Source organism: Lissotriton vulgaris, chromosome 8 (assembly GCF_964263255.1).
Source record: "Lissotriton vulgaris chromosome 8, aLisVul1.2, whole genome shotgun sequence".
In the NCBI taxonomy this organism is placed as follows: domain Eukaryota; kingdom Metazoa; phylum Chordata; class Amphibia; order Caudata; family Salamandridae; genus Lissotriton; species Lissotriton vulgaris.
In genome coordinates this window covers 1421310339-1421323914 of record NC_141696.1, presented here as the reverse complement: position 1 = coordinate 1421323914, position 13576 = coordinate 1421310339, and the positions used below count along the sequence as shown (strand labels likewise).

Here is a 13576-nt window from a genome sequence, read left to right as displayed (position 1 = left end):
CTGCTCAGGCTGGCGGCTCGGCTACTGCTGATGGCCTCATTTTGGTTTTCAAGGCCTTGTGAGTTTTCCCACATTGCATCGTCCTCCTCTGCTTTTGGTTCGGATGATATATGAACGTCTACTCTACGGAACCATGATATGTTCCAGTAACTATCTCACTCCCTTTTCGAGCAGTGATTATAGTTCCATTCACAGGAGTGACAGTCTACACTCCTGGTTCGAAAGGTGTTCGGAATTTACATGCTGGCCAGCAGTCTCTGAGCAACACTTTGTCACCCGGTGAGATCACCCGGGTCGTGGCATGCCATTCGTTGGTTTGGATGCGTCAAGCCTGGGTACTCCCAGGATCATACTGTGGCAGAGTCCACTATGGATGGACTGGGATCATGTCCCATCAGTGGCCGTGGAGCATTAGAGACCAGGGTGAACGCTGAGTGGTACAATGCGGCGTTCCTTGGTACTCCCTCAAAAACCTTTGAAGACTGATTTATGGGTTGGTCCCTCTACTACAGCGATTCTGAGGGCCTTATTCAGTGACCACATAAACCACTCCGCTTTCCCATTCGCTTGTGGCCATTGGGGCGTAATGCTTCGGTGCATACATATCCTTAGGTTTTCAAGATGGTCTCTCAATTCATATCCTTGGGGCGGCAGTTTTTAGTTCCTCTGGCAGGACAAATAGTGCAAAGGCTCTTTTGAATGCGGGGGCTATGTTGGCAAATGCCTTTGAGTTGACTACCTCAACTAATGGATACTTTGAGTAGCCATTGACTAGCATGACAGTTGATCTCCCGTAGGGGAAACCTCTGAGGTCGGGACTTACTTTGACCCATGGCACTGTGCTAGGTTCTTCTGTCATGATATGTGCAGTTGTTTCTTTGGAGCTGGTAAACTGGCACGAGGGCACTGACTTACCATTTCATCCACAATCGTTTCTAGGCCAGGCCACTTCATCTCCGCCATTCCCTGATGCCAACCATGAGCCAGCTTGGTCACTTGGTTTTGCAGCCTCTCTGGGATCACCAGGCACTGCCCCCTCAGATTGAGGCAGTCTTTTGTGGCAATTAGCTCATCACAAATTCTATATATCTTTGTGAGCTTTTCCTTCTCCAGGCCTTGCGACCCATTGGCATCTCACAGGATATTGTGCAATGCTCCGTTCTGTAAGGCACTCATTAACTTTGACAGTACCGAATCCGTTGTTGTGGCTTCTGGGATTTCTTGTAGATTGAGCACCTGCAGACAGGAACCCTGAGTTCCTCTCTCTCTATCTGAGAGTATCTTATCTCCATCGGCGTCAATGCTTTGCTGGCAAAAGCCAGTGGGGCCTACTAGGCTGGCATCAACCAATAGTTCGGTCTGCTTCTTGGGTTCAAAGTAGGCCATGGTGGGCTTGCTCAGCTGGGCCGTTTTTACATTCTGTATTGCATCTTCTTCTTTGAGGCTCCATCTCCAGGGGACGTCCATCTTGGTCAGGGCCCTCAGGGGCTCAGCGATGGTTGTCAAGTTAAGAATATAACTCCCACAATAAATGGCCATGCCCAGGGAATTGAGACCGTCATAGGGGCATGGGCTTGTTGTATGGCCTGTGACTTCCAGGGATCAACTTGTACACTGTCCTTATTGAACATGTATCCAACAAACTTAATAGAGTTCTGGAAAAAAGAGCATTTTTCCCTGTGGAGGGTGACGCTGTGTTCCCGCAGGCATTTCAATGTAGCTCGTAGATGTTTGTGGTGTTCCTCTGCAGTTATAGAGTAAATCAGGATTAAATCGCTCACATTCATGACACCTTGGAGGCCTGAAAACGTCTTGCTGATGGCTTCCTAGAAGAGCTTGGCGGGGGAAGAGATGTCAAAGTTCAGTCTTCTGTGTCTCTGTGGCACTAGGTGTGTCGAAAATGTGGTGATGTATCTGCTTTCTACGGAGAGGAGCAGTTGATGATATCCTCCATTAAGGTCCACCTTGGAAAACCATTGCGACCAGTTGAGGTCCACAATGATGTTGTCCATTGTGGACATTATATTCCACTCCCGCTTGATGGCCTTATTGGGGGAGGCGCATGTTGATGCAAAGGCGTATTTTGCCCGGTTGCTTCACTTCTCTGCGATGACCATTGGGGATACCAATGGTGTCGGCCCAGATACTTTTCCGATAATGCCTTGGATTTCTAGTTTGTCTAGCTCCTTCCCAAGCAATGGCCACAGATGAAAAGGCACACACCGGAGGCGAAGAGCTACTAGCTTGATGCATATGCTCAATGGTTATAGCGGCAGACCCTGATGCAAAGGTCTGGCCCTGGACCAGGGTTCAATTCCCCGCCTCGGCGGGTCTTGAGCTCAAAATTCCACGGACCTGATAATTCTCGCCTTGGTGCCTCTTCTAATCATGGAGTCCCACTCTGCAACTCTGGACAAAAGCTTGCTTAATCTCCACAACGGCCCCCACAATGCTAAAGGATGCCTGACCTTCACCTTGGGGGTGCCCAGGAGTGGACGCCTCACAGGGAAAGCCAGGATGAGTTCCACAGCGGTATTCGTACAAGCGCCTTGAGACCCTTGCGGGTGAGTAGTGCGCTTTACAAGTATCAATATACATACATATACATACATGCCACCCACAGTGCTTGCTGCTGTGCTGTTTTTGATGGGTGGCTTGAGCCTTGGGCTTGTTCACCTTTCCTTTCATGTGGAGTGCCTATGCGTGTTCCACTTTCACTGTGGGAGTCTCTTCAGGATGCCGCGTGATGGCTACATCAATTTTGGCGCTTGGGCAGCAGAGAGATCATGAGATATGACCATGATGAGGATATCATCGAGATTGATGTTGGGTTACCTCAGGGTGAGTCCTCTGAGAGTCTTGTTCCTGCATCCTAGAATAATTTGTGCCCATATCTCTTTTGGCTGATCGGCCACTGTGCACATGAAATAAGCATAGGCACACGTAAAAGGCGTCAATGGACTCTCCTTCTCTCTGCTGAGGCTGGTGGAGTTTTAACTGTTTGAAGTCTGGGTTGAGTTGTGGAGCGAAGTACGTGTTGAGCACACACACAGCAAAGTCATAGTTGTTGGCTGCTCAGTGTTCAGGAGGTGTTTAAAGAGGTTGCAAATATCTTTGCCCACATAGTGGGGTAATAAAGAGCATTTAATGGCCCCATCGGTCTCGCGGGATGCAACAAAGTAATTCTCTAGCCTCCCAACCCATGTCTTCCAGCAACGTAAATCAGTTGTTGTATCAGCACGTTTTTGAAAAGGGTTGCAGTATTCCCAAGAGAGTGTGCTGTGGGGCAAATTGTCCATGTGGCAGCTCCTGCTGGGCTGCAGGATTGGCTTCATGTGCCATGGCAAGTTGGCCTGATGCATGTGGCTCTGGGCATGGAGGCTAGTGTTCAGCGTAGTACGTGTTTTGCTGGGCTTTGAACTGGTCACATATGTTAATGCCACTGTCTCACTGTGTCTTTATGTCCCTTTGTCTCTCCCTTGCCGTACTTCTCCTTCCTTTTTTTTCTTTATGCTTTTTCTTTAATGTCCTATGTAAACCTTGAAACCCCAAGGAAGTGCCTCTGATCCTTCAGTCCTGTACTTATTCACTCTTGCAGGGCAATCGCAGGCCATCCACAGAGCCGCTGTAGGGCTGGAGCATGAGTAGAGGGGCAGGGAGCCTTATGCAGCATGGCGGGCACATGGCGCCTGCAGACATTGCGGGATGTGCGTGCAGGTGGGGCGGTTCAGCAGAGCAGGTCAGTGGCCAGGCAAGGATCGGCACACCAGCAGCAACATCAGTAGCATCCTCCAGCAGCTGACAATGAGGCATTGAGATGATGCCAGGTGACGCTCCAAGACAGGACTTTGCGCAGGCAAGTGCACGCTGCAGCCGTGTATAGGAAAGGGCAGACGGCGCTGCACTCTGCGGTGCTGACAGCCAGGAAAACAGCGGGGGTTCACCTCCAGCAGCTCAGAGGGTGATTCCATGGAGGTAGGGCACGCGTGGGGGACCATCGTCGACAGTGTATTACAGCCGCTGCATGCAATAGCGGGACCCGCACTGGTAGGCTAGGATTACATTGCCACTGTAAACGATACACACACTTCTCATTAGGTGTGGGCCTGAAACCCACAAGTGGTCCCGCCCATTTATTCTTTAGCCTCTGGCCATGCCTGGCCAGAGGATGTGCAAAAAACAGTTCCAGGTATTACTGCTTTTTCTTCTTCCTTCTATGATCACTATACTTGTCAAGAGGGTACTGAAAAAAAAAGATATTGTGATATTGTTGATTTAACCCTCAGGGAATTAAAAAAGACTGAACATCTGTATATGCGTGGAACCTCTTGCTGCATCCAAAGAGAGAATTCATCATGGTTGTAACTGTGGGTGTTCTTATCTAAAACTAAGACATATTCAGTGTGGAAAGAGTGTATAAACAAAACTTATCTGAGGTCCTTGATCACCTATATACAAAAATCGTGTCTCGAAATTAGCACTTTCAGTACTTTATGTGATAAAACTCATGGAATTCATTGTCCTTAACATCAGTGCTTCATACTCCGTTATTGAAAGGATGATGTAGCACCAGTATATACATTAACTCTGCAGCCCTCTCATCATTCTACCTATACTCAAATATACCAAACGTCTTTGTTAGACGGGGACCCGGAGGGTCGGCCGAGCAAGGGGGAGAGGCCTCCTGGCGAGGGCCCTCTCCTTAGATCGTACGGACGAGCAACTACCCCCCCACAGATGGACGCCACACAAAGATAGGTTCTGTACACTTTTATAGGTATTCTTAGGCAGGTTAACTTGCCGATACAGCAGGACCAGGATGCGATGATCCCTTCACTTCTAGTCTCTGGGGGAAAAGGGGGTAGCGGGACAGTCTCAGTACCGGTCCGGTACAGGGGTAGCTGGAGGGTCCGCAAGTAGGGGCCGCGGCAGCGCCAGCAGGCCTTCAGAGTTGGTTCACGAGGATGAGCCGCGGCAGCGCCAGCAGGCCTTCAAAGATGGTTCACGAGGATGAGCCGCGGCAGCGCCAGCAGGCCTTCAAAGATGGTTCACGAGGATGAGCCGCGGCAGCGCCAGCAGGCCTTCAAAGATGGTTCACGAGGATGAGCCGCGGCAGCACCAGTAGGCCTTCAAAGATGGTTCATGAAGAGGAGCCGCGGCAGTGCCAGCAGGCCTCCAAGGATGAGTTTGTCTCGGTGTCTCTCGACTCCAGGATACAACTGACTTCCTGCTCTGGAGCTGCCCCAGTTATAGGTCTGGTGCCCTTTGATGTCCGGACCCTCGCACTTGGAGGTCGGGGGGTCCGGGATGAGGGAGTCCAGACACCCAGCGGGGGGTGGAGCCAGCGCCCAGGGAGGCTGGGGGCGATCGAAACCTGGCGGGGGGAGCCATCGACACTCCTTCTCCCATTGACTCGCCAAGTGGTCTCTTTACCCCCTGGGTGGATGGTGGTGCCTCGATGTCGGGGCTTGGCTGGGCCGGAGGCTGAGGTCGACACGTGGCCACGGGGCCTGGTCGTGGAGGGTCCAAGATGGCGGCTGGGCCGGGAACGGTGGCTCGGGAAAGGCCCCTGGCCAGCCGAGAATGTTGTAGTTACGGGTCTGGGTTCCGTCGGGGAAGAGCTGGGGGTTGACCCGGAGGGCTGCAGGTGTGGGTCTTGTCCGGGGAACAGGGGTAACAGTAGTCCGAGGCCCGCCATGCGGGGAGGGGACGGGCATGCCACGAGGCCTGTCCAACAGTCTTGATTTGAGAACCATTAACTACCAGACATTTACAGTCAAGTAGAACTCTAGAACTAATATATTGTTGGTATGATGGTGATTTTTGGTGAACTTTTAATCCTCTTTCTGCATGTTAACGTATGTTTTTTATTCTGTGTTTCATTGGTATTCCGGTTTTGTAGAGGCGTAATGCATTCTAATAATGCTAGGCTTCTATTATTAGCATATTGTTAGATATTTGAATAGTGACAGATTTTTTCCTGTAAATTCCGATAAAATCTATTAAAAAAGAAAAAGCAACAGATATAAACACTGTCAACAATTTATTTCTTCGTCTGTGTTTTTTCACTTTTTTGTAGATTGACAATGTCTAAATAGGGTATGCTTTAAATGCACATTCAAAATACATGACACATTGTATACTAAAGGACAAACACCTGTATTCCACACTTGGTGATAAAAGAATATATAATTATAGTATTCGATATGCCGGATATGTGAGGTCACCTTTAAGGCAAAAATACCCCCTCCCCCGGGACATAGTCCAGAAACAAAGGATCTGAACAAATAAAGGCCCTAATTACGATGTTGGTCAGACTGCAACCCGCAGACTGTCGGCTTCGGTCAGACCGAAATCTAGCTATGCAGTCTGACGGCCGCAGTATGATGCTGCAGTCGGAGGCAGAGGGCAGAGGAACCGACCACTGATTTTCCAACGAGCTCAGGAAGTACATCCAAGTAGCGGTCGGAAAGTAATCCCCTACAATGGGGCGGTGCCTACTCAGGCACCGCCGTAGGGATTACGATGTCCCTTTCAGGCCATCCAAATGGATGTTTCCAACCACCTTATGGGCAAACGCATCCAAATTCGTTAGATGGAACCGCCAACTGCTAGTCGGTCGGTTTCCATTCCGACACGATGCCATCATCGTAATTAGGGCCAAAGAGTAAGGACCACAATGATGAGGACAGGCTGCTCAGTCTATAGAATGTCTTGTTATGCATGGATACACTGATGCGTGTTTGTGGGTCTCAAAGGACGCAGGAATCATCATACCCGTAAGATGCAGGCCACAGGGGAAACAATAGGTGAGAATGCCAGTCAGGACCTTTGATAAGGTAAGTGGCACCATTTTGCAGCTGTGGGTGCTGGAAAATGTGCACCGCTAGCCGAATTCTAACTTGAACTAGTGTGTTCCTGTGACTAAAAGGCTGACATCCCCCATGCTGCCTATGTGACAGAGAGCAGATATTTAATAACTATGTTTGCATGAGATGAATGACAATGACTACGCACAATTCAGCATATGTTGCCACCTGAACCAGAGCTACTGGTATATGACAATGAGAATTGACACGTCAAACACGTTAATAGAAGGGATCCACAATTTTTTTTTTTAAAGTGAATGAATCTGTTATTTGCCTGGATCGAGCGCAACAAGTTACAACAATTGCCGTCAACCAGGAAGTGTTTAGCATCCTCCGTGAACAAGACTACAGTTCCCAGGAGGCTTTGCATGCAATTATGTAACAAGGACGGCCCATAAATCACGTCTGCCAACAGGGAACATTGTCGGATATTCTCGGCCACGTCCATGGTCTTCGCAGCATTGGGAGTTGGTTCCTGGTGGAGTTTCAAGTTTCCTTCCAACCGCCTCCTGTATTGCCCTCCGTTGGTGAGCAGCTCTGTGGGGGCGCTCGTGCGGAGGACGATTTTCTTGTATCTTTCTGATCGGCATTGTTGGCCGATTCCTGCATTGCCATCCGTTGGTGAGTAGCCGGTTAGGCACTCGTGCGGAGGACGATTCATGTTGTTTATTTTACTTATCGGCAATTTCTAGCCGAGTTCAGTAATTGCCCTCCATTGGTGAGTCACCGACTAGGCACTCGTGCAGAGAACGAATTGGGTTGTTTTCTGTTAATCGGCATTGTCGGGCGATTTTCGCATCTTTCCTCAGTGAGTGATCAGCTCGGTTCGGTGCTGGAGAGGAGGACAACTTTCTTTAAGTTCTGATCGGCATTGTCGGCCGTTTGCCCGATACAGAAGAAGTGGAAACTCCTTGCTTGCCAGTCGGTAAAACTTCTCTATTTATTTTGATCAAGGGGTGGTTTAACCCTTGTACCAAGTCTTAACTTTAGTTTACTTTCAAGACTAGACCTTATGAGAATTCTGGTTTAACTCTGATCCTGAACTGTCTGCAGGGGGTATGAATGCTAATAGTTCCCTGTATCAAGATAAACTCCAAGATCCAGACAAAGGGTTAGGTCATAGTAATTATTACTCCTCATGGAATGGATGTGGTACATTATACTATAAGAAAAAACATTAATGTGGGGTTTTCTCTATTGTGCTTCTATTTCCCCTTTACAGTTAGAGTGCACACCTAACAATACTATTGGACTGCTTGTGGGGCAACTGGTCTCAAGCATAGGGCCCTTCCTTTATTTTGGTTACAGGTATAGAACCAGTTATATAGTCACTAATAATGTTCATGAGGATTGGTTAGTCCCTGGTGTGCTATATTTGTTCTTTGTTATTACAGGTCTCCATCCCTGCTGTTCCCTTCCCTTCCTTCCCTCACTTGATCCTCCCACTGTCCTGGCCCTTACGGCTACTCAGGCTTGGGTAGATCAAGAGGTAGACCAATTCTGGCATCAAACCGATCCTGAGGACGAATAGTGTAACAGAATCACTTTGGTGTGGTGCACTTACAAAAAGTGTTATAGTTGATAAAAAAAGTTGCTATAATAATATTAATTGACAAATTGTCTTTCTCTCACCCACAGCAACAACAATTGGGGAAGTGCCTCAGAAGACTGAGTAAGTGTGTGGCATGCAAGAATGACTGTACAAATGCAAGAAACAGATGTACCAAAATAGGTACACCTACTAACAACACAATTTTGAACTTCGGTCTGACTATTGGTAGGCATCTAGAAAGTTTGGTCCTGAAGAATGCCAAGTGACCTGATCGGGGTTCGTTAGGGCTGAAACATGTGGACCAGAGTTGATGCAGAGTACGAAACTCTAGACGCATCAAAACTTTGTTTTAACCTTGTCTTGGGGCCCAGAAAATAAAGGGATGCTCAATGTAGTTGAGGGCAGCCTGAGGCAATTTAAGCATTTAAATACCGCCTCCCTAAAAACATTTTCCTCTTTGATCTTTAATCTGCTTTCGACACTGACAATCACGACAACCTCCAATCCATTTTGAAGATCAGGATGGGCCTCTCTGGTCGGGTGCTGCAATGGTTCTCGTCTTTCCTCCACCAAAGAACACAAAGAGTCAAGGTAAACCTCTCTCTCTCTGAGCCCTCTCCAGTATCCATGGGGGTCCCCCAAGGCACCCCGCCCTATCTCCTATACTCTTCAACCTGTTCTTGGAACCATTAGCACTAAATTCCACGAACATTCTCTTCCATATGTATGTGGATGATATGCAACTTTATCTGAAAATCTCTTCCCCGGATAACATCATCTCATTCAACACTACCCTATCGTCAACTTAAAACGTGTTAACCTAGAACCACCTCCTGCTCAACACCTCCAAAACTGAATTCCTTCTCATCTCCCCTTCGTATCACATCCCCAAGCTAGACAGGCGGATGAATCACCTCACTGCCTTCAACTGCCCCTCCCCCCCTTCAATATAGACTCAGCCAAATCTCTCAGAATCACCCTGGACAAGCAACTGAACATGCAGAATCATATCAGCAATGTCTGTAAAGGAACTAATCACTTGATGAGGATACTCAGAAATATCAACCATTCCTTCTAAAAGCTGGCTTCAAGCTGGTGGTCCAAGCGCTTGTGTTGCAGAGACTAGAATATGGCAGTGCTACGCTCTGTGCCCTCCCAAAAACACCTTTGCACCATTACGGGCATCACTGAACGCTGCTGCAAGATTGGTGCGGGTACCAAGAGAAATGCGCACATATCCCCAGTCCTAAAATCCCTTAAGTGGTTGCCCTACGAAGCACAAATTCAGCTAAAGATTGCTTGTCTGTCACACAAAGCCCTCCATTTCAAAACCCCAGTTACCTAGCACAAAAGCTTGAACTATCCGGAGGTGGTAGATCCTCAAGAAGTGCTAACTCTTTTCTCCTGAAACCACAGATCTTTAGCAAAAAGAGAACTTGCCACCAAGCCTTCTCCGGTGCTGGCGCTGCCCGTAAGATCTGGAACTCTCTTCCACCAGAAATACGCAGAATCTCCTCCACGGTTGCTTTCAAATTGAAAGCTAAAAGATTCCTGATGAACGAGTTCCTATCTTAAATGGGATAGGATCTTCTGTTTTAAGTCATTGACTTTACAACCATGAGACCTTCTTTAGAGGCTACTTTCTTGACCCTAATGTGTGCTCCCCACTGTGTACGCTATGTAACATTTATGGTATTTCTCTCCTCTGACCCCGCTATCATGTAATTGTTTTGTTTTGTTATTCTTATCTAATGCTGATATTAATTTTATTACCTGCCTCCATCCTTTGTAAAGCGCTCTGATATCCTTCGGGACGTTGTTGGTGCTATATAAAACTTTATAAATAAATAAGTACATATTCATCAAAAGTGCTCCCTTGGACTTTAAAGGTGGAGACGGCCAAGATATGATTTTAAATAAATATCTTTGGCAGGAACTCGATGATGAAGTATACCCCTGGAGTGAGAGTCCTAAAAAGAAGCCAATAGGGTTTGCAGGATGAGTTGCACTCAGTTAAAATGCCCATCAGGCTTTGGGTACTCCTATTCTAATTTTAGAAGTTTGATTGTGGGAGCAGCATAAACCCACATGCAAAGCTTCTACCTCCCTGAATTTATTAATTACTAGCTTAACCGTTGTGTGTTGCTGCGATCTCAGAAGAAAGGAAATTCAAGGAAACTCGTTATGATAACATTAAATTGACATTGTGTCATTGTTATTGAAACGTATTCATTTTATTTTTGAAAACATTTCTAGGTGTGGCTTGAGCAGTGCGTCCTCAATTGACTTCCAATCTTGATTCTGGTTGCTCTCCTGTTTCATTGGAGAGGGCTTGAGCAGTGCGTAATTGATCGTTTTCCAATCTTGATTCTCGTTGCTCTCCTGTTTCATTCGAGCGGGCTTGAGCAGTGCGTAATCTATCTGTTTCCAATCTTGATTCTCGTTGCTTGTTCGTTTGAGAAGAACGGGCTTGAGCAGTGCGTACTCGATCGGCTTCCAATCTTGATTCTCGTTGCTCGTTTGTTTGAGAATTATGGGCTTGAGCAGTTTGTATTCGAACAGCTTCCAATCTTGCTTTCCGTTGCTCGTCTGTTTCTGAAGCTCGTAATGCCTTTTTCTTTCGTGCTTCTGATGTAGATTGACCAATCGATTTCCGTTTGTGGGTCATAACTGTCGACGATGCTCGCAAATTCGCTGTCTATTTCAGTATTAGAAAAACAAATTGACATAAACCTTCACAGAAGAGTACTCACCAACCTCCCAAAGTTTCATGGTGATCGGATGAATGGTGTAGTAATGCATAAAGGACAAACAGACATACTTTCGTTTTTATATATATAGATGTATCTTTTAGCTCTACTTTTATTTTCCACTAAATGTCACCCACTCTGGCCCTGATTTCAAGTTTGCTTGATTTTGGTGTGGGGATGCCACACTAAAACAAGCAATTACAGGTTTTGGCCCTGGAAACTGGTATAATCATGAAAACCCAGGAATGTGATTTTCCTAAATTTTTGACAAATCCACAGATTTTTTCAGCCTGCTCAGAAAGGGTAGAAAATATCGGCAGGGGAGATGGCCCAAGGCATATGGATAGCATACGCAGTTCAGGGGAACACTGCAGGTGTTGGATGGTAGTGGTGGGGGTTTTGTTTATGACTTTGGAGAGTATGTTACACGGCGGCCTCGGCCGCGGTAGATGCACCACCTAACAAAATGCAGGTATGTGGGGCTACAACCGGATGGCAGCCAGATTCCAGCACAGCGGGAACAGAAATTTGAAACCACACACTTTTTCTCAAGCCCACTGGAGGGCCAGAAACATTGCTTTTAACATTGGGGTGTTTTTGAAACATGGGTAATGGCGTGGAGCCTACTGAGGTTAAATCTGGCACTACAACCCCCAGCATGCTTTTCATTGGAGAAGGCATGTTTAGGGAAAATGAAGGCTGTGGTGCATTATCCACGTTTTGCCTTTAGAGCCCCGCCCTATGTGTCAGGGCAGCATAAATGTACGAGTCAAAGGTGTGCTGTTTTTTTTATTAAAAGGCTCGGAGAACACCCTGCTTGTGGAGTGGCGTCTCTATGCTCTGGGGCAACTTTGGAGAATATATATATATATATACACACACACACACACACACACCCTCACACACGCACACATATATATGGGGGTACTTACAGTGTTAATGTATACACATTCACTTGGCCATGCGACTGTGACTTTAACATGAAGGTCCTCTACAGTGGTGCTCATGTTGCAGCTGGCCTCTCCAAAGGTCAAGGATGATGCACTGATGTGTACATTGCTCAGGAATGCCGTGTTAATCTTCACCACAATGCTCGAGCTGAAGCACTCCACTTCAGCATTCCCTTTGAGAGAAACATGTCCAACTCTACTTGCTATGGTAGTAGTGGTGGTGGTGGTGGTTGCTTTTGAAGAATGGGTAGTTGACAATGGCAGTGGTGTTGGTGAAGGCTGCGGCACAGCAGGGATCAGCGTATTTATTGAGGAGTGCATAGCAGCACTAGAACCTGAAGCAGCAAGTGTGAAAGATACTGTTGTTGCAGCATCCACCACTAGTACAGATGTATTGTTGGTATGACTTCCTGAGTCAGTTGAAGTATCTGTTGATAGAAAAGACACATCCAGAAAAAAAGAGAAAATTACCCACAGATTACGCTTCTTTTAGCTATTCAAAATTATCAAAAAAATGAATACCAATAGCTAATTTTGACATAGCACTCCATTTCTAAGAGCTGTATCTAACAGGCTGGATTACACAAAGGCCCGAATAACTCAGCTGTTGCAGCCACATTTTACCCGGTCACACCTTCTGTAATATGCAAGGTGTGGGTGCATATTTCATGCTCATGCTATGTGAAGTGGGCATTTCATAAATTGCATGAGGTCCTGAGACGATTCCTTTGTCTTTGTGCTTGTGTCGTATTACCGGCATAGCTACACTTTAAATGTAATAATACATTCACTATTCATATGATTCGAAACTGAGCTCATCCCCTGGCAGCTATTGCACAGAGCAGATAGGCTTAACTTATGAAAATATGTAAAGCATTCGAAAGTACACAGATAAAAAGTCAAAAACTCAACACAATAAAAAACCCATCCAATATGGTGAAAGTCTACGGCCACACTGAACTTCTGTCACAAAAAACATGGGATGTGATGACTGGAGGTGTGTGCGAGAGTGTTATAGGGAAATAATCAGTCCTCCCCTATCTTACATTGAAATCGAGTTTGGACAGGCACTGTACCCACTTCAAACCCAGAGACAGACCTCTGGTAGGACAAAAGCACAGTCCTTCAGCAACCATACAAGGGATATACAATGATTGCCTCCCTCCCACAAGTGTTACTTGTGGTTCAACAGACTTCTTAAGCAGGATCCAGCAGTCTAGTGCCTAGAACCCCCTACTTTGATTAGCCTGTAGAATTTAGATAAGTCATCTCCTTCCATTCAGGGCAGCCTATTGTTTGCTCCTGTCAGGCATTTTACAACTTTTTCAAACCAATTCCTGTGCTTGAGCACAGCCTGGGAACTGGCAGATACTTATGACTGTTCAAGCAGGTAAAAGGATAACTTATTAGAAGTTACTTTTCCTTAATATTTATTATAAATCCAATTTTCGGTTT

The 13576-nt window shown here is 46.6% G+C and overlaps 1 protein-coding gene across 1 annotated transcript in view; it reads right to left on the bottom strand.

The window, feature by feature from the left end:
• Window positions 1–13576, bottom strand: part of LOC147698856 (uromodulin-like 1) — a 569037-nt gene that overhangs the window by 160584 nt on the left and 394877 nt on the right. The window contains exon 14 of the mRNA XM_086935447.1: window positions 12104–12549. Coding sequence (XP_086791573.1) covers window positions 12104–12549 — 446 coding nt within the window. The remainder of the gene's footprint in view (window positions 1–12103; window positions 12550–13576) is intronic.